The sequence below is a fragment of the Hippopotamus amphibius genome, chromosome 17 (genome assembly GCF_030028045.1).
Source record: "Hippopotamus amphibius kiboko isolate mHipAmp2 chromosome 17, mHipAmp2.hap2, whole genome shotgun sequence".
NCBI classification, from domain to species: domain Eukaryota; kingdom Metazoa; phylum Chordata; class Mammalia; order Artiodactyla; family Hippopotamidae; genus Hippopotamus; species Hippopotamus amphibius.
In genome coordinates, this window is record NC_080202.1 from 46,288,219 (window position 1) to 46,307,813 (window position 19,595).

Genomic DNA, 19,595 nt, shown 5'->3' on the forward strand with positions numbered 1-19,595 from the left:
TATATTGAGGTGGAGAAAATCGTGGTTGGGGTGGAGAAATGTGCTAGGTGATTTGGGGGTACTTTAGGAAAATGGGCTAGGAACCAGCTTTTTAAGGATGTCATACTAGACTGTGGCTTTAACGAGTTATACGTCTATTTGCATATTTAAGACTCATGAAAACACTCTTAAGTCGAAGGATGGCATCTTTGGTGATCATTTCTCACACCAGTTGGGAAATCTAAACTTTTAAAGTTCAGTGGATGGCTAGAGCTAACTACTTAGTACTCTAGTCTTCTCTGCGAGGTTGAAGATGAAGCCAGCTGCTATAAAGATATCTGCACCATGTGATCCTGTAAACTTCACCCTGTGGACTCTACCCCCAAAATACACTTGAATAGAAGCATTAAACTGCAAGTCCTCCAGGCGATGGGGCTGCGGGAGGGGAACTAGAGGCAAAGATGTGCCCGGCGTGGGAGGGGCGAAGGAGAGGCCCGGGCGCCGGCCCCCTCCCACTCCCAGGGAGCGGCCCCGCCGGCTCACGCTCCCGTTTTAAAAAAACGAGCGCGCACGCGCGGTGACGGTTAGATGGCGAAGCTGGTACCTTTTGCGGTTCCCACCAGGAGTGACAAAGTCTCGCTGGTGTGGGAGCTGAGCTCTGGACCCGCAGCCGAGGCCTTGCAAGTGAGCCGGGCGGGGTGGAGGGAGGGGTGGAGAAAGCCGGCCCGCGCCCCAGTTACTGGGAGCCCCGGGTCCTGCCTCAGCACCTCACCCGCTCTGGGCTCCGCTGAGAGGAATCTTAGTTCTAGAGGCGACCTGAGCCGTCCACTCGTCCCCACGCATTTTTGAGAGAGAGCTCCCAACAGGCGGCACATTGCATGCAAATGCTTCTCGCAGGTTCGGATTTCAGAGGAAAACGTGTTCAAGAAATGAGAAGGGTTTGGAGTTGCAGGTCACCACAGTCGCGATGGCAAAGGGCTGGAGGAGGATAAGGGAATGGGCAGTTTGGTTTCCTGGGCGGGAAATTTCCTGCACTTACTTAGCGTGGGACCCCCCACAGCATCCTCTGTTCACAGCCTTCTCCCAGTTTGGCCTCCTGTATTCGGTCCGAGTCTTCCCAAATGCTGCAGTGGCTGGTCCTGGGTTCTGTGCCATCATCCAGTTTTATTTGGCAAGGGATACCCACAAAGCCCAAAAGGCATGCGACCAGAAGCAGCTTTTTCAGACATCTCCAGTGAAGGTGGGTCCAAATGTGGAATTCCTCGCTCTACTGGGATGAGTGCTGAATTTAGAAATAATAGGCCATCTGGAATTCCCTGGCAGTCCAGCAGTTAGGACTCTGTGCTTTCACTGCTGAGGGACTGCGTTTAATCCCTGGTGGGGGAACTAAGATCCCACAAGAAAAAGAGAGAGAGAGAAGGAAGGAAGGAAAGAAAGGGGCAGCATTTATACAGCACCGTGGTCAACAGAATGCTTTCAGATGCACTGCTCCACTGATACCCCAGTTCCCCATTTCTTTCTTTCCTTCTTTCTTTCTTTTTTCTTTTTTCTTTTTCCCTTAAGATGAAGAAACTCGATGTCAGGATGGTTAGCTGACTTACTTAAGGTTCATGACAATAACTGTCGAGACTAGAGGCCAAATCCAAACTTAACTGATGTTAAACCCTGTGTCATTTTATGCTGCCCCTTAATTTAAGACATCTTCACAACAATCTTCCTTATATTTACTTTTATATCGACTTTAAATGTGTGCACTTGACAGACTCTTGTCAGTTGCAACATGGAGGAGGCGTCTTCATTATCTTCATCGCTCTCAAACTGCCTGTTCAGAACTCCTTTCACTTCCCAGAAAATGGCTAAAATGTTCTTTCATGCATTGTAGAAACCTTATTCCATATGAACATGACATCCCATTTTACTTCCCCGGAGCCCCAGAATTGACGTTTCATTATGTGCCTCCACTCAGCCACCATTCCTTTTTCAAGGACCTTTTGGATTCCTCTGAATCCGTGAGTGTGGCTTAGATTTCCCCAGCCTTTCACGTTGTAATTGTATGTCTTCTCCGGTTGGCTTCTTGGCCTGGCTACTGCCTACTGACCTTGCTGCCTAGTCTTACCCGTATTTCTTTCTTTTTTTTTTTTTTTTTAATATTTTTGTATATTTTAAATATTTATTTATTTATTTATTTATTTATGTATGTATTTATTTATTGGCTGCATTGGGTCTTTGTTGCTGCGCATGGGCTTTCTCTAGTTGCGGTGAGCAGGGGGCTCCTCTCCATTGCGGTGTGTGGGCGTGTCCTTGCGGTGGCTTCTCTTGTTGCAGAGCATGTGCTCTACGTGCGCAGGCTTCAGTAGTTGTGGCTCGTGGGCTTAATACTTGTGGCTCCTGGACTCTAGAGCACAGGCTCAGTAGTTGTGGCTCACAGGCTTAGTTGCTCCTCGGCATGTGGGCTCTTCCGGGCCCGGGCATCCAACCCATGACGCCTGCACTGGCAGGCAGATTCTTAACCACTGTGCCACCGAGGAAGTCCCCCCATTCCTTTTTCAAGGACCTTTTTGATTCCTCTGAATAAGTAAGTGAGGCTTAGATTTCCCCAGACTTTCACTTTATAATTGTATGTCTTCTCTGATTGGCTTCTTGGTCTGGCTACTGCGTCCTGACCTTGCTGCCTAGTCTTACCCGTATTTCTTCACTCCCTGATTTAACCTTGATTGAATCAGAGAACTCTCCTCCGCTGTGACTCCAGGTACACTTACCTCCTGCTTCTGTACCTGTTTAACACTCTTCAGTCCTGGCTCTACTCCCTGTGATTCAAGTGATTTGCTGTCAGACATTCTTTAATTTGCAAACTATGATCTGCCTGCTTCTAGTCTGCAACCATTTCACATAACCACTCGGATATTACAGATGGTACTGGAGAGACTGTGAAACAGTTACTTGGTATCAGTAGTGAGGAGTGAGTTGTTTTTCTTCTATTGGACATTAAACCATTGTGTAAGCTTAGGTTTTGAGATTTTCACAGCATAAAGCCTCTCCTTGATAGAGTAATGAAGGAAATGTTCTACAAGTTACTATATAGTTGAGAGGAAAGGGCATTCGTATTAGATTTCTTTGTTTAATGCAGAGCCTTAGGTTACTACCCCTCCCCTGAAATTGTTACCTTGTTTAATTATGTGTTCTTTTATCCATTGGCAAGGATACATAGTTCTTATCTTTTTCCCCTGTGTTTTTTATAAATACAGAACAGAGAATGACATCTTAAAATGAAGAAAAGGCCTAATGTATCAGTTTTTCTTAGTAGCACCAAAGGGAAATGTTTGCCAGCAACAACTGTGGCAAGGTTATATCCTCGATGTCAACTGTCTCTACTACCCAGGGACTCAGAGCCCTCGTGAAGCTTCCTAATATCCAGGACAGCTCCATTATAACTCACTGTACAGGGCCTAGCCTCCCGTGTGACACTCAACATTTAAAAATTAGTCTTCATTTTTCCCTCCCAGCAGGCAGCTTCAACTGGAGAAAGTCTTTTCATTTTCTTCTTTACTCATTCATTGATCAACCGAGTCAACAGACCATCAGTGCCAAGAACAATGCTTGTTTCTGGTAACAAGGAAAGAAGAAGATATGGTTCCTTCAAGCACCTAACGAGCTCATAAACTAGTGATAGAGGAAGATGCACACACAAATCAATAAAAAATTAATAATGCTTTGACTTTATATTATTTGAATTGTTATGAATATATTTATATGCTGCACCCTGTTTAAAGTGGAAATAGACATTTAAAAAGAACTACTGATTGTAAAATATTCACAGTAATGGGTAAGTTATTAAGAGAATTAACACTGGAAATATTGGCACTCTCAAAGAAGCTTGTTGATACTGTGTATAAAATAGACAACCGATGGGCACATGCTGTATAGCACAGGGAACTCTACCTAATGCACTAGGTAACTTAATGGAGGGAATTCCACAAGGGAGGGGATATCTGTGTGTGTATGGCTGAGTTATTTTGTTGTGCAGTGGAGGCTAACACAATATTGTACAGCCACCATACACCCTAAAAATTAATTTGAAGATTAAAAAAAAGAAGCTTGTTAATGCAGGGGAACCTCTAATTCTTTTGGTTGTTTATATTAAACTTTATAGAGGTATGTGTATTCCCTCTTCTAACTGGGGTCAGCGACTTGGGGCGGGGAGCTACAGATTAAGGTCCTACTTCAGTGGCAGGTCCATCTTATCTCCTTTTCAGGTCATATTCTCATGCACAAGCTGTGGGATGAGATGCCTAAGACAGTTTCCTGCCTTTGCTTACCCACGGCCCCGTAATAGGCTTCCGCTGGCTTCCTTGGTTGCTTTCATCATCACTTTCACCACCAGAGGTCAGGGAAACCTTCCGATTAATCAGGGGCCCTGCAGAACACTTTATGACATATATCAAAGCAAGGTCCTTTTTGACCCACCTCCTAGAATCATGGAAATAAAATCAAGAATAAACAGATGGGACCTAATGAAATTTAAAAGCTTTTGTACAGCGAAAGAAACCATAAACAAGACAAGAAGACAACCCTCAGAATGGGAGAAAATACTTGCCAACGAAGCAACTGACAAAGGATTAATCTCCAAAATATATAAGCAGCTCATGCAGTGTAATACCAAAAAAGCAAATAACCCAATCCACAAATGGGCAGAAGACCTAAATAGACATTTCTCCAAAGGAGACATGCAGATGGCTAACAAGCACATGAAAAGATGCTCAACATCACTAATCATTAGAGAAATGCAAGTCAAAGCCACGAGGTATCACCTCACACCGATCAGAATGGCCATCATCAAAAAATCTAGAAACAACAAATGTTGGAGAGGGTGTGGAGAAAAGGGAACTCTCCTGCACTGTTGGTGGGAATGTAAGCTGGTACAGCCACTGTGGAAAACAGTTTGGAAGTTCCTTAAAAAACTCAAAATGAAACTGCCATATGACCAAGTAATCCCACTCCTGGGCATATACCCAGAGAAAACCATAATCTAAAAAGAAACATGTACCATAATGTTCATGTCTCAGCACCAGACATAAAGTGGTTCAACACAGTGCCCTTGCCCTGAACAGCTCCAGATGCCAAGAATTGGCCAATTACTACTTTGGTTTCAGTGGGTGGTCAAAAAGGATCATCAGGGTAAACTCTGTAGATTTTCTGTGGCTAACGAGACTCCTTTCACCATTGAGCTCCCAGGCTTTAGCTAGAATAGAACTGGGCTGTGGGGAGAGATGTGAGAGGCTTCCACATGGAAGTATCTGAGCATTGGCCTGCCACCTAGAATTAGAGATAATCTCCACGACTTGGGTGGTGGGTGTCCATCATTTTCTCCAGTATTTTTATGGTATATACTAAAAAAATAGTTGTCCATATCTGGTCATTCATTTGCAGGTCTCACTGGATTTTGAAGCTATAGGACACCTCAACTGGGGATTGCTTGAGTGTAGTTTTTATTTGTAACAACAGAATATTTTGAAGTCTTTTCTTTAATTCAAAATCCTAACAGCTTCAGGATCTTTCTGACCTTGAAGAAAGGAAAGATGAAGATCCTGTGGGACCACTTCGGAAGCAAAGCCTGAAGTTCTCCTGTGCTTTAGAGGTGGTGTTGCCACCCTGTGAGTGCAGGAGTCCTGGAGTTGGCATGGCTGAGGAAACTTTGGATACGTTGGAGGAAGGTCTGTTCCAGTATCTGTCTGTGGGGGTGTGAGGGGGTGATATTTCTCTTTTTTCCTTTCTGAAACTCCCCTTTTCCGGCACATCATCACCTTTGCTAAGCAACTAAAGCCCTGGGCAGAGTTTTTCTGCCTGGCAATATAGATCTTTATCTTAGGCAATACCTGACAGCACCTTAAACTTTAGAATCTTAGAACTGATTGTCTGCCAAGAAACTTAGGAGGAGGGAAAATTAGGGGTTTTGTTTTGATTTGGTTAATAATTTGTTTTGTGCTAAAATAGTCCTTCAAATGCAGATGTCTTGTGGTCTCCAGTTATCCCAACAAAATCATTGTCTAAAGATTTAAATAAACTCTTGTATAAATGTTCAATCCAATGTCTCGTGTAGAAGGGCTTGAGTGGAAAAAGTCAAATGTAGGTCCCTAGAAAGTGGTTTCCAAGTGGTACTGAATGTTTTCCTAGAATTCATGGCACTTGGGCTAAGGGCTTTAAGTCAGAGGCAGGGCTTTTAGCAAATGGAGTGGAGGAGGCTCCACCATCTACCTGAGTGGGTGATGAGGGCAGATCATCTGCACTACCACACAATCTGCCTCACTGTGTGAGTCCAGCCCTTTATGCACAGGAGAGCAGGGTCTGTAGGAGTATAGCTTCAGCTTGTCCATTTGAAATCTGTGAGTAATGTGAGCTGTGTGCCATGTTGTTGACTTGCGTCTCCAATCTAGCATTTCAGGAACTTCCAGAATAGATCTGAGCAATAAAAATGTGCCCTGCCGGGATATACCTCCAGCAGAGCCATTCAACCATCCTGTTGTGTTGTGCCTGCTCTTAATCGCTAAGATAAGGATCTAAGAATCACAGGTGCATTTTATTTATGTATGTATGTATGTATGGGCTGCATTGGGTCTTCGTTGATGCACATGGGCTTTCTCTACTTGCTGTGAGTGGGGCTACTCTTCATTGTGGTACGTGACTCTTCATTCTAGTGGCTTCTCTTGCTGCAGAGCACGGGCTCTAGGCGCGCAGGCTTAATAGTTGTGGCACACAGGCTTAGCTGTTCCGTGGCATGTGAGATCTTCCTGGACTGGGTATAGAACCCGTGTCCCCTACATTGGCAGGCGGATCCCCTTTTGTTTTTCTTTTTTTACCTCTTTATTGGAGTATAATTGCTTTACACTGTTGTGCCAGTTTCTGCTGTACACCAAAGTGATATATCCCCATATCCCCTCCTTCCCAAGACTCCTCCTACCGTCCCTATCCCACCCCTCTAAGTCATCACCAGTCATCGAGTTTGTCTCCCTGTGGTATGCTGCAGCCTCCCACTAGTTATCTGTTTTACATTTGGTAGTGTGTATATGTCAATGCTACCTTCTCACTTGGTCCCGGCTTCCCCGCATCCTCAAGTCTGTTCTCTACATCTGCATCTTTATTCTTGTTCTGCCACTGGGTTCATCAGTACCGTTTTTTAGATTCCATATATATGCATTAGCAGGTATTTGTTTTTCTCTTTCTGACTTACCTCACCCTGTACAACAGACTCTAGGTCCATCCACCTCACTACAAATAACTCAATCTTGTTCCTTTTTATGGCTGAGTAATAGTCCATTGTATATGTGTGCCACATCTTCTTTATCCATTCATCTGTTGATGGGCATTTAGGTTGCTTCCATGTCCTGGCTATTGTAAATAGTGCTGCAGTGAACATTGTGGTACATGTATCTTTTTGGATTATGGTTTTCTCACGGCGTATGCCCAGTAGTGGGATTACTGGATCATGTGGTAGTTCTATTTTTCATTTTTTTTATTTTTTTTATTTATTTATTATTTTGGGGGGGGTACACCAAGTTCAATCATCTGTTTTTATACACATATCCCCGTATTCCCTCCCTTCCTTGGCTCCCCCCCCCGATTCCCCCCCACCCTCCCCGCCCCAGTCCTCTAAGGCATCTTCCATCCTCGAGTTGGATTCCCTTTGTTATACAACAACTTCCCACTGACTATCTATTTTACAGTTGGTAGTATATATATGTCTGTGCTACTCTCTAGCTTCGTCTCAGCTTCCCCTTCACCCCCCGCCTCCTCCCAAACCTTGAGTTCTCTAGTCCATTCTCTGTATCTGCGTCCTTGTTCTTGTCACTGAGTTCACCAGTACCATTTTTAGATTCCGTACATGTGAGTTAGCATACAATATTTGTCTTTCTCTTTCTGACTTACTTCACTCTGTATGACAGACTGTAGTTCTATCCACCTCATTACATATAGCTCCATCTCATCCCTTTTTATAGCTGAGTAATATTCCATTGTATATATATGCCACATCTTTATCCATTCATTTGTTGATGGGCATTTCGGTTGCTTCCATGTCCTGGCTATTGTAAATAGTGCTGCAATAAACTTTATGGTACAAGTTTCTTTTGGGATTATGGTTTTCTTTGTGTATATGCCCATGAGTGGGATGACTGGATCATACGGTAGTTCTATTTGTCGTTTTTTAAGGAACCTCCAAATTGTTTCCCGTAATGGCTGTACCAACTTACATTCCCACCAACAGTGCAGGAGAGTTCCCTTTTCTCCACACCCTCTCCAACATTTGTTGTTTCCAGATTTTGTGATGATGGCCATTCTGATTGTTGTGAGGTGATACCTCCTTGTGGCTTTGACTTGCATTTCTCTGATGATGAGTGATGTTGAGCATCTTTTCATGTGTTTGTTAGCCATCTGCATGTCTTCTTTGGAGAAATGTCTATTTAGGTCTTCCGCCCATTTGTGGATTGGGGTGTTTGCTTTTTTCATATTGAGCTGAATGAGCTGCTTATATATTTTGGAGAATAATCCTTTGTCAGTTGCTTCATTGGCAAATATTTTCTCCTATCCTGAGGGTTGTCTTCTTGTCTTGTTTATGGTTTCCTTTGCCGTGCAAAAGCTTTTAAGTTTCATTAGGTCCCATTTGTTTATTTTTGTTTTTATTTCCATTATTCTAGGTGGTGGGTCAACAAGGATCTTGTTTTGATTTATGTCATAGAGTGTTCTGCCTGTGTTTTCCTCTAAAAGTTATATAGTGTCTGGCCCTACATTTAGATCTTTAGTCCATTTTGAGTTTACTTTTGTGTACAGTGTTAGGAAGTGTTCTAATTTCATTCTTTTACATGTAGCTGTCCAATTTTCCCAGCAGAACTTATTGAAGAGGCTGTCTTTTCTCCATTGTATATTCTTGCCTCCTTTGTCAATGAGACGTGCCCATATGTGCATGGCTTTTCTCTGGGTTCTCTGTTCTGTTCCATTGATGTATATTTCTGTTTTTGTGTCAGTACCATACTGTCTTGACCACTGTAGCCTTGTAGTGTAGTCTGAAGTCAGGGAGCCTGATTCCTCCAGCTCTGTATTTCCTTCTCAAGACTGCTGTGGCTATTCAGGGTCTTTTGTGTTTCCAAAAAAATCTGGCAGGCAGATTCTTAACCAAAGCGCCACCAGGGAAGTCCCTGTTTTCTTGTTGCAGGGTATATTTGATTATGTTTTTGGAATCAGTTTAATTTCAGTTTTCATTTGTGATATATTGGGTGAATATGATTCTCACATAATAATCAGCTGCATTTTTGTGAGCCTTGAAATTGGTCATGCTATTGAATAGCATTGATTGTGTTCCCTATTGAGTTATACAGTGGTGAGAATGTCACAGGCTGTGCCCAAAGGACACTTTATGATTAGCAGACTCCCAGAATAGAATTGCTCCCCTGCTTCACAGCCCTGCAGGCTGAGAGACTGAGAAATCCTAGCTAAGGTGTCAGAGACTTACTTGCTTGTAAGAGCTGACCCTGGATTGGTCTTAGCCTTCCAGCCTGGACAGTCCTTCCAGGGAAGTTTGACTTCCCTGGTCATCAGGCAGAATCTCCATCAGCTGTCAACTCCACGTAACAGCCTTTGAGAACCAAACTAAATGTTTGGGTTGTTTGGCTGTCCCTAGTACGCAAAGCTATTCCTTATATGCACTCAAACCTCCTTAGACCAAAAAGCCTGGTGGCTGTAGTTTGCCTTGAGGGAAGCTATATTGTCCAAAGGGTACATGGGCCAGTTTCCTCCAGTAGAGTGTTCAAGTGCGCATGCTGTCTCTCTCCAAAGCTTTGTTCATTGCATCTGATCGAATTTTGGTCCCAAGTAGTAGACACTTGCCTTGCTTTTAACATGAAGTATCTATTATAGTCCAGTGGTATCTATCCCAGGTTTGAACTCACTTTGTCCCCCACCTAATGCCTTCCTGTTTAATCATATTGTGACTGAACATTTCTGTTTCCACAGCTTTTACTTCCTATGTCATTATTCCTTTGTTCTTATTTCTAAGATCATAAAGGTTTTTGAAACAAAGTTGGTACACCTTATATATTTTTTCACAAATAATTATGATTAAAAACTGAAGTGTCAGATATGGGAACTTCTAGGAAAATGCTCTTATTTTTGGCTTTTAGAAATCAAAAGAATGTCTAGTTCTTGGGTGCTACCACTGTATACAGGAAGTTTTAGAACAAGAACATTTCTGAATTGATCCTTGTTAACTTTATTTCGGAAAGCGGTAAAATAGCTGTGGCATATACACCCTGTGAAGAGAACACAGATGCTAGAACTGAAGAGGAACTACAGGATTTAATTCAAATGTGTGGAGATAAAAGCTCAAGGGGTACAGTGTAGCCATAATTCAAAACAACCAGCAGGATTTGGAAGACTTTGGCATGTCTACTCAGCTCTATCATCCTTAGGAACATTTGAAACTCTGAAAGTGCTTTTGAGGCAGGGAGTTTCTAGGACTTTTCCTGAAGTCCTGAGCCTTGTATCTGATGACTTATTTGAAACTCGGAGAGCAGATTGAGAGCCATTAGTGTACTTCTACAGTTGTGGACAGAGAAGTACAGGCCTTTTAGAACTCCCCTCAAACAGAATTGCAGGGATTTTGGAACAAAGGAACTATGGTCTTAAGTAACTATGCTACAGTGTTTGAAAGCTATTAATGCCTTTCAAGTAAGGTGTATTACCCAGATCTTAGCATCTCATATATATCATGTGTGAAATATTTTGCAGAAGAACCTTTCTGTAATCCAATTATATGGAAGCCTCGAATTAGGGATTCAGTTGTCAATGTAGTTTGTAAAAGAAAACATTAATGTACTGCATGTAGGATTTTCATGAAAAAGGAGCAAAAAACGTCTTTCATGCCCTTGAGAACTTAATTTGGCAGTAAATTTGTGATTATGTAACTCACCCGAATGTTGCAAAGTTTGTTTTGAAGGGAAGAGAGTAGAGAAAGAAAAGGTGGTTATATTCTGAAAAACGTAAAACTTTCCTGTGCAAAATGCTTATTTTAATTCAGTTTAAATCAAATCAGTCAAGGAAACTTCAAACGTATCCATGTTTGGGCTTTAAGAAATGCAGCTTCCTGTGAAACATGAGAAGAAAGGATTCAGTATTGACGCTAAAGGTTTCAGAACCTGCTTATAACAACAGACCCGTTCCTACATGAGGCCCATGTTGGAATCAATTCCACTTAAAAACCATTATGTGCTAGACACTGGGAATAAGATGAAGCTCTTTGTGTCTTGGAGTGTAGATGTTAGAGGTTGTGACAGACAGTTAAAAAGGACTAAACTTAAATAGATTATTAAAAGGACAAGAAAATCAACTGGGTGCTAGTAATTTTCTCGAAATTTTTTAACATGCTAACTTTAACATCCTCAGTGTCGTCTCCATGTGTGCACACAGGGCAGACTTCTGAAAAGTGACACTGTCAGGTTTTCTCGACTAATGGCTGTGTTGAGACAAGGTGGGATGGGGGGAGTCCATGCTAATGTAAAGGGCCATTTGCTTGGTTTTTGACTCTCTTTCCCAGGATGAATTGCTCACCTGCTCCATACCCCTCCTACAGAAATGGTGGAGTCATCACTGATTCAGTGGTAACCGCTAATAATAGAGTGGTGAATTAATAATCCGACATAGATACTGAGAGTTTCAAGGAAATGGCAAAATTTTAGAGTCTCTAACTGTAAGGTATGTTGCCCTCCCGCCACCCTAACTGGTGCTCATTTTGCGGGTCAGCTACTTTTCTTGTCAGCGATGTGGCCAAGGGGAGGAAGAATGTCTCTCAGACTGGAGCTTTGAGGAGGAAGCGTTCAAATTGCCAGAACTGGACTCGCACTTTTGAATTTCCCAGAATGCCAGGCCCTGTGGCTTCCTTGGGAAGCTCCACATCCTTCCCAACCCCTCCCCCCACCCCTGGGCTGCCCAAATCCTGCCTCATGGTGCAGGGCTGGTGAGGGGGGTTGGGGAGATGACCCAGCAGGAGGGAATTGTTGCCTTTGCTAGAGGAAGGATGGTTTGCACCCTGGTGACTCTGGGAAAAAGGCTTCCTTTGGTTGCTCAGATTGGATCTCCGCCGGAACCTAGTGAAGGTGGTGGAACTAAAGGTGTCATAAATAAAGGGTGGGTCGTGAGGCGGGAGAGGGGCGCCTGTGTGTCTCGGGACTCTCATAATGCTTTGGCTTCTGCTCAGAGTGCAGTGCCCGTGCCCCGCTGGCCTGGGTCGCTGTGCCCGGGAGCCTCCGCATAGCATGTCCCCACTGCGCCTCTGGTTCCCATGGCGTGTCTTCATGTGGCAACCATTGTGGCTTCTGGCCCAGGCAGCTCAGCCTCTGCAGTGGGCCCTGGACCCTGTCCAGTGGACCTCCAACCCCCTGGGGCTGACTGAACCTTGGTCTCCACACTCCTCAGACCCCCCTCCCGAATCGCCCTATGTGATTACACCCCCAGCAGAGTCCGGGGGCTTTAATGACTTGTCCTCCTCTCCAGAGCAGATGCTGGCACTGCCTCATCACGAGTTGACTGAGACTTTGGTTCCACACCCAAACCCGGATTCAGCTGCAGAGCTGCTCGCAGGGCCAGATCAGTTTGCTGTTCCACGTCAGGATCTGAGTGACAAGGTAACCCAGCAGCAAAAGCTCCCAGCAGCAGCTCCAGTGCTGGACTGGGAACAGAATCAGGCCTTGGTTCTGCCTTTTCAACACAAAAGTAAGACTAAAACCACAGGTCTAGATCAGGCTGAAGGTCACCAATCATTTGAAATACTTGTTCCTCCTCTAGGTAGTAAGAGCTCAAAACCAACAAAGTTTATTGTTTCAGCCCCAAACCTGAAGAAGGATCTCGTTCAGCCTCGACAGCTTGCTAAAGTTGTTGCTGGAACTACAGGCCAGATAGAAAATGAAACTCAGGGTCTAGAACAGCAGTTGCAGGGTGATTATGTAGCTTCCGGTATGGATACCATTTATCCTGAGGAGAGCCTGCCTACGGATTTTCTGGGGAACTCAGAGCAACCTACGGAGCCCCCTGAGGAGGCTGAAATTTCTGTATCCCAGCAAGAGGCCCAGCTTCATCATCCAGAGACCCCTGAGGAGGTTGAATCTTTTTCACCCCAGGCAGAGATCCAGGATGAAACTGCAGAGCCCACTGAAGAGGTAGAACCACCTCCACTCCAGCAGGAGCCTCTGTCTCAGCCTCTAGAGCTCCCTCGGGAGTTTGAACCTTCCCTACTCCATCAAGAGGCCCCAACTCAAGCTCCAGGATACCCTACCAAGTATGTACTTGAAAGTCCAGTGAGTGAGGAGGGAGCATCCCTACCTGGCATTCAGCATCATGCTCATTCAAACGTTCCCAGTGTCACACTTAAACCTCTGGATTTGGAACTGACCATCACTCCAGAGGCCACTACGGAAGCTGAATTTCCTACAGCTCAGCAGGATGCCCTGGCTCCACCTCCTGAGCATCCTGGGGAGACAGAATCTTCTCCAACCCAGCAGGAGACCCCAGGTCAGCCTCTAGAGCCTCTTGCAGAAGCTGAGCCTTCTCCAAGTGAACAGGAGCCACCAACTCAGCCTTCTGAGCTTAGTGAGGAAGCTGAACCCTTTCCAACCCAGCATGAGACCCCAGCTCAGCCTGCAGAGTCTGTTGGAGAAGCTGAAACTTCTCCAACTCAGGAGGAAGCCTCAGCTCAGTTTCCAGCAGAGACAGAACCTTTTGCAACGCTGCAGGAGCAACCAGCTCAGCCTCCAGAGCCTTCTGCAGGGGAGGTGGAACCTTCTCCAACTCAACAGGTACAGCCAGATCAGTCTCCAGAGCCTCATGAAATGACCGTTTCACCTCCAAGTCACCATCAGGCTCAGCATTCAAACATATCCAATATCACCATTAAACCTGCAGATGTGGAGCTTAGCATAGCAGCAGAACCCACTCCAGAGGTGAGACCTTCTCCAACTCAGCACAAGCCTTCAGCTCAGCCCTCAGTGCCCCTTAGTAGTGCAGAACTGTCTACAGCCCAGCACGAGGCCCCCACACTGCCTCCACAGCCACCTGAGGAGGTTGAACCTTTGCCAGCCCAATCTATAGATGCTGTTACACCTAATAAACTTTCAGCACAAGAGGAGACCACAGCTCAGACTCCAGAGCTCTCTAATGCGATTGTAGTTCTCTCCCCAGAGCATCACGTGACAACGGTTCCTCCTCTAGGTCAGGATCAAGCTCAGCTTCTGCAGCAGCCCACTGTCACTGTTAAACCTGTGGATCTTGCACTTGCCTTAACTCCAGCATTCACTAATGAGGTTGAAAGTTCTCCATCCCAACAAGAAGCCTCAGCCCAGTTCACAGTGTCCCCTGCGCAGGTGAAACCTTTGTCAGTCCAGCAAGAGGTTTCAGATCAGCATCCAACTGCCTCTGAAAATGTTGAACCTTCTCCAGTCCAGCAGGAGCCCCCAACTCAGCCTCCAGAGGCCTCTACAGATGTTGCAGCTCCACCTTCACTACCTAATGAAGTGACAGTCTCACCTCTAAGTCCTGGTGAAGCTCAACATCCAGTGTTGCCTAATATCACAGGTAAACCCTTGGATCTGGCGGTTGTTTTAACTCTAGAGCCCACTGAAGAGGTGCAACATCCTCCAGTGCAGCAGGAGGCCCCAGCTCAGTCTCTGGTTCCCCAGGGGGGCTCGAATATACCTCCCGAGCCCCCTAAGGAGGTGGTACCTTCTGCCACACAACAGGAGCTTCAGGCTCAGTCATCAGAGCCCCCTACAGAGGTGGAACCATTGCCAGTCCAGCCTACCACAGAGGCTGAACATTCCACAGTCCTGCAGCAGAGTGCAGTTCCAGCAGCATATCCCGAAGTGACAATTCCAAGTCCAGAGCAGGTTCAGCTTCCACATCCAACCTTGACTGAGGTCACAGTTCAACCTTTGGACCTGGAAACTACGTTAACTCCAGAATCCAGTATGGAGGCTGAACCTTCTCCAACCGTGCAGCAGCCCCAAGCTCAGCCTCCAGAGGAAGTTGTAGCTCAGTCTCCATCGCATCCCGAGGTGCCGGTTCCAGCACCAGATCAGGCTCATGCTGAGCCTCCAACATCACCCAGGGTCACAGTGAAACCTTTGGACCTGGGACTTACCATAACTTCAGAGCCTGCTATGGAGTCTGGATATTCTACAGCCCTGCCGCAAACTCCAGCCCCACCTCCCAAACACCCTGAGGTGACGCTTGCACAGCCAACCCTGACTCAAGTCACAGTTCCACCTGTGGACCTGGGAGGTACCATTTCTCAGCAACCAAGTCCACCTGAGACAGTTCTTTTTCCTTCATCTCAGGTTTCAGTATCCACAGGTCTTCCTGGTATAAACTATACCCCCCAAAAGAAGCAAGCAGAACAGAATGCCACCATGGACATCAACATATGTGAGCTCTATACCTGCAAAGATGAGATGCTGTCCTGTGTGGGTCTCAGCCCAAAGCAGAAGCTCCACAGAGTGCCTGAGCCACAGCCCAACACCTACAAGGGCATCTTCACCACCATGTAAGAATCCCTTTTCTCATTTGTTCTCTGCATCCTGCCTGACATGGCAGCCTTTCTTCGAGGTCTTCCTGGGTCTTCCTGATCTTCCCAACCCATGCTGGCTGACTTTCCGTTTCTACCTTTTGTTTGTCAATGTTGCTTATCTTCATTCTCCTTCTTGCTATTGTTCCCTCTTCTCCAGGTTTCTACTTATCATTGCCCTTATTCTTTTGCCTTCTCCATTTTTTACTCCAGTATTTAACTCCTTAACATCGACTCTTCTCCCATCTTTGCTGCATCCTCTTTACAGCAACATGTGCCTCTCCCCACCTCGTTGGTGGTAATACCACAGAGTGGTTAAGAGTGAGATTCCGGAGCCAGGCCGCCTGGGTTTGAACCCAGGTCTGTCGTTGATTAGCTTTGTGACTCCATGTCCTCATCTGTAAAGTGGGGACTGTGGCGGTCATCATCTCATAGCATTGCCGTGAGATTTAGGTGCGTTAATGCAGGTAAAGCTCTTATATCCGTGCCTAGCATATATGTTAGTGTTAGCTATTCTTCTTGTTGAATCTCTCAGTTATATCTTGAAGTCATATTCATCCCCAGCTTTCTATTTATAGCACCCATTTTGTGCCCACCCCAGGGCCAAGTACTGTTGGAGCCACAGAAGTCCAGCATTGTCTCCAGAACATGACAATGCCAAGTGGGAAGAAAGGGGATGTGCCTTAAAAGGGAGGTAATATATACTAAAGTATTAAAAGAGATACAGATAGGTGCTGTAATTCACCAGAACCTGTAATCACTGAGGTGTGGGGGTCACAGAAATCTGCATGGATAGCCTAAAACTTTAGCTGGGACGTGAAGATTGGGTATGATTTTTTAGAGAAAAAACAGGGAGTACAGTGCAGGCAAAGGTGTGAGTGCAGGGATGATCAGGATTCAGTAGATCCGTCTGGCTGTAAAGAATTGGGTTAGGCAGCAGTGAAAGATATGATTATGAAAAACCTTGGCTCTCCGCAATGGGGGTTTGAAAGTTATGCTCTAAGATATGGGGGGCCACTGAAAGTTTTCAAGCCAGAGAGACAAATGATTAGAACGAGAGGATGATTTTAGATTCCGTATGTAGAGTGATGTAGAGGGGAAAGCTTGATTCAGGGAGACCAAATAACATGCTCTAGCAAAATCTAGGAGTAAAGTGAGAAGGGGCTGAATTAGAATGGTTGAGATGGGAGTAGAAAAAAAATTCTGAGAGCACTACAGGGGAAGAACTGACAAGATGTAGTAACTGACTAGAGTTGGAGGATTGGGTATACAGGAAAGAGGAAAATCACATGTGTTGATGGGCAGAATGATGGTGGTGTAACAGTGGAAATACAGCAGTGGGGAATGAGAGTCAGTTTGAGGGAGATGAGTTCAGTTTTAGGCATCTGTTACTGGTGAGGAGAAAGCACCCAGAAGGCTCTGTTTGAGTGGAAATGTCCCTTAGGCCGATGGGCAGAGAGGTATCTGTTTTGATTTCTTTCTGAGCCCCCTGAATAATGTGCATATAGACTGAATAGTTTCATTGTTGCTGAGGGAAGAGGGCAAAGCTAAAGGTAAAGATTCAAAGCCATCCACTGAATGAGTGGTTGAAACTGAACCTCTGACATTTTAACAGCTTCTCTTGAACATGTCTAATTCTCAGGTACATTCTCTTAAAAAAAAAAAAAGTCACAGAAGTATATAGGATGAGATGTGCAAATTGTACCCCATCTTCCCACCACCAATAAGGTAACTCCTGTTACTATTTTGATGGTGTCCTTCCTTCCAACCTCTTTCCTTTGCGTTTGTTCCCCTGATGAGGTGATAGTTTTACTCCTTGCTCAGTGCTTTGTGCTTTTCTCTATGCAATATGTCTAAGAGATGTTTTCATATTAGTCCTTCTAAGTTCTAACTGCCCTTATCCTTCCAACACGTGGAGTGAGTCTGAGGCCACTAAGCAAATCTTTGCTATTGCCTGGCATAGGATTTCTTTATATTTATCTGCTGATATTGATCAGTGTTTGCCATTTTTCTCATTGATTGGTAGGAGTCATTTTAGACACATAAGTGATTTTGGGGAAAAAAAGACTTACATTCAAAGCAACTGGCATTATGTATCCAAGAAATTGGACAGAGAGGAAGTTCAGGTTCTGAGGAGAGGCCGCATTGTTTGTGCCAGGGGCCTAACGTTAGGTCTTTATTAATTGTGCACACTGGGCAGCTGAGAAGCTGTGGGAATGAGAAAACTGGTCTCTTCTGCACTTGAATATTCCCCGCAAGGTGGCCATGATTCTTTTACTTATTCTCCTCATTCTTTTCCTGCCGACTCAAGGGTGTGAACTGTGTTTCTTCACAGAAATTTCCAAGGAAACTCTATTTCTCACATTGATGAAAATGTGTGGAAGGCATACCGTTGGACTGAGACACTGTGAGTATATTCTGTCCAGATATGAATACAAAGAGCTAACTGCATTGTAAGACCCTTCTTGGTCCAGAATTTTGAGGTCAATAGCTGTGAGAAAAGGTATTTCCCCCTCTGTATCCCAAAGCAACCTACTGATTGAAATTCTGTGTTTATTTAGAAAATTAAATTTGGCAGGCCTTCTTTAAAATCAGTAAAAGCCAATTTAACGTCCTTTTCCATTATACACGTAACACATTATATTCTCAATATGTAAAAATGAAATAACAGGTATAGTGAAAACCCTCCTTGTGCCCTAATCCCCCACCCATGCGACTTTGAGTTTAGTATATATCCTTGCAGACTCTTCCATATATTTGAGTAAATGCATATTTAAGGTAAGAACATAGGTTTGCCATGTGATTTTATTTTATTTTTTACATAAATGATAATCTCCTGCAACTTGACTTTCACTTCATGCTATGTCTTAGGAGGGGGAGTCAAAAATTATCCATTCTCTGGCGATAGAATTTCTACAGCCAAAGTGCAGATAATTTTTGACTCACCTTGGTAGATGTCTTTCCTTCCTGGTACATAGGTGGTTACCCCATTCATTTAAACTCCTGCATGGTATTCCATAGTGTGAATGTATCACAGTTTAATACTGCCCCCCTTGAAGGATGTTTAGATCATGTCCAGTTTTCTTGTTACTGCATCGATGCAGTTACTGTCCTTGTACCTGCATCTTTGTGAACCTGGTCAAATATTTCTGCAGAATCGTTATCTAAAACTGGGATGGTTGGTGTGAAGACTCTGCAGATATAAAATTTTCATTGCCCTCAAAAAGGTTGAGTCAGCTTAAGCGCCAGTCAACATTCTGTGATGACTTTCATTTCCCCACACCCTTTCACCACTGATAGTCTCTCCTTTTTTTCTTTCTTTCTTTCTTTCTTTTTTTTTTTTTTTTTTGCTGATCTGGTGGGTGACTAAAAAGGGTCCCATCTGAATTTGAATTTTTCTGATTACTTGTGCATTTAAATATTTTATATGTTTACTGAACATTTGTATTTTATCCCTGAATTGTTTGTCCTTTGCCCTTTTTTCTGTTACTATTTTTTATATCCATTTGTAGAAAAAGCCAGTTTAGATACACAAGTGAATTTGGAAAAACACATTCAAAGTAATTTTTCATGACAGTTTGTGGTCCTATCATTAGTTCAACTTGAATAGACAAGTCATACATGACTTCTGAATTAATAATAAAAGACATAACAGTCAACCTAAGAATAGGGTTTATGACAGCTCTTAAAGAGGTGCCCCCTTATCTGATATCTTATTGGATATTAGAGGAAAAAAATGATACTAGCAGACAATTTTTTTAATTTACAGATTTCCTAAATACTATATGTAGTTTATATTTCCCATGATAGCATCTAAGTTGGAGATTTTATTTCCCAAAGTTGTAAGAAAAATGAAAGTCATTTGGCACAAGAAATAGATAACTTAGTTTCCTCTGGGGAGTGGAGGTGGGGTGGTAGACTGAGGGACAGAGGTAAGACAAAAAGTTTGGATCGTGTGCTATATGTTTTTGGAATTTTGAGCCATGTGAATATATATTACATATTTTTTAAAAATAAATTG

The 19,595-nt window shown here is 44.1% G+C and overlaps 2 protein-coding genes across 2 annotated transcripts in view; both read left to right on the forward strand.

Moving 5' to 3' along the window:
- Positions 1–567: 567 nt before the first annotated feature.
- Positions 568–11,880, forward strand: LOC130839611 (RAD52 motif-containing protein 1-like). The gene is made up of 7 exons (XM_057713845.1): positions 568–663; positions 1,040–1,219; positions 2,703–2,728; positions 5,043–5,154; positions 5,522–5,694; positions 10,248–10,331; positions 11,764–11,880. The coding sequence occupies exons 1-7, from the start codon at positions 568–570 to the stop codon at positions 11,867–11,869; spliced, it is 777 nt and encodes a 258-aa protein (XP_057569828.1). The 3' UTR covers positions 11,870–11,880.
- Positions 11,881–12,301: 421 nt separating this feature from the next.
- The window catches only part of LOC130839612 (leucine-rich repeat-containing protein 37A-like), a 50,782-nt gene continuing 43,488 nt past the window's right edge, over positions 12,302–19,595 (forward strand). The window contains 6 exon segments of the mRNA XM_057713846.1: positions 12,302–12,344; positions 12,436–12,644; positions 14,691–15,028; positions 15,137–15,347; positions 15,411–15,553; positions 17,910–17,981. Of these exon segments, the coding sequence (XP_057569829.1) occupies positions 12,302–12,344; positions 12,436–12,644; positions 14,691–15,028; positions 15,137–15,347; positions 15,411–15,553; positions 17,910–17,981 (1,016 nt within the window).

Coding starts and splice junctions, on each gene's coding strand:
- LOC130839611 (XM_057713845.1), top strand. CDS start 568: ATGGCGAAGCTGGTACCTTTTGCGGTTCCCACCAGGAGTGACAAAGTC. Junction 5,155..5,521: donor GGTCAAAAAGGATCATCAGG/GTAAACTCTGTA, acceptor AAATCCTAACAG/CTTCAGGATCTTTCTGACCT. Junction 10,332..11,763: donor CTACAGGATTTAATTCAAAT/GTGTGGAGATAA, acceptor TTTGCGGGTCAG/CTACTTTTCTTGTCAGCGAT.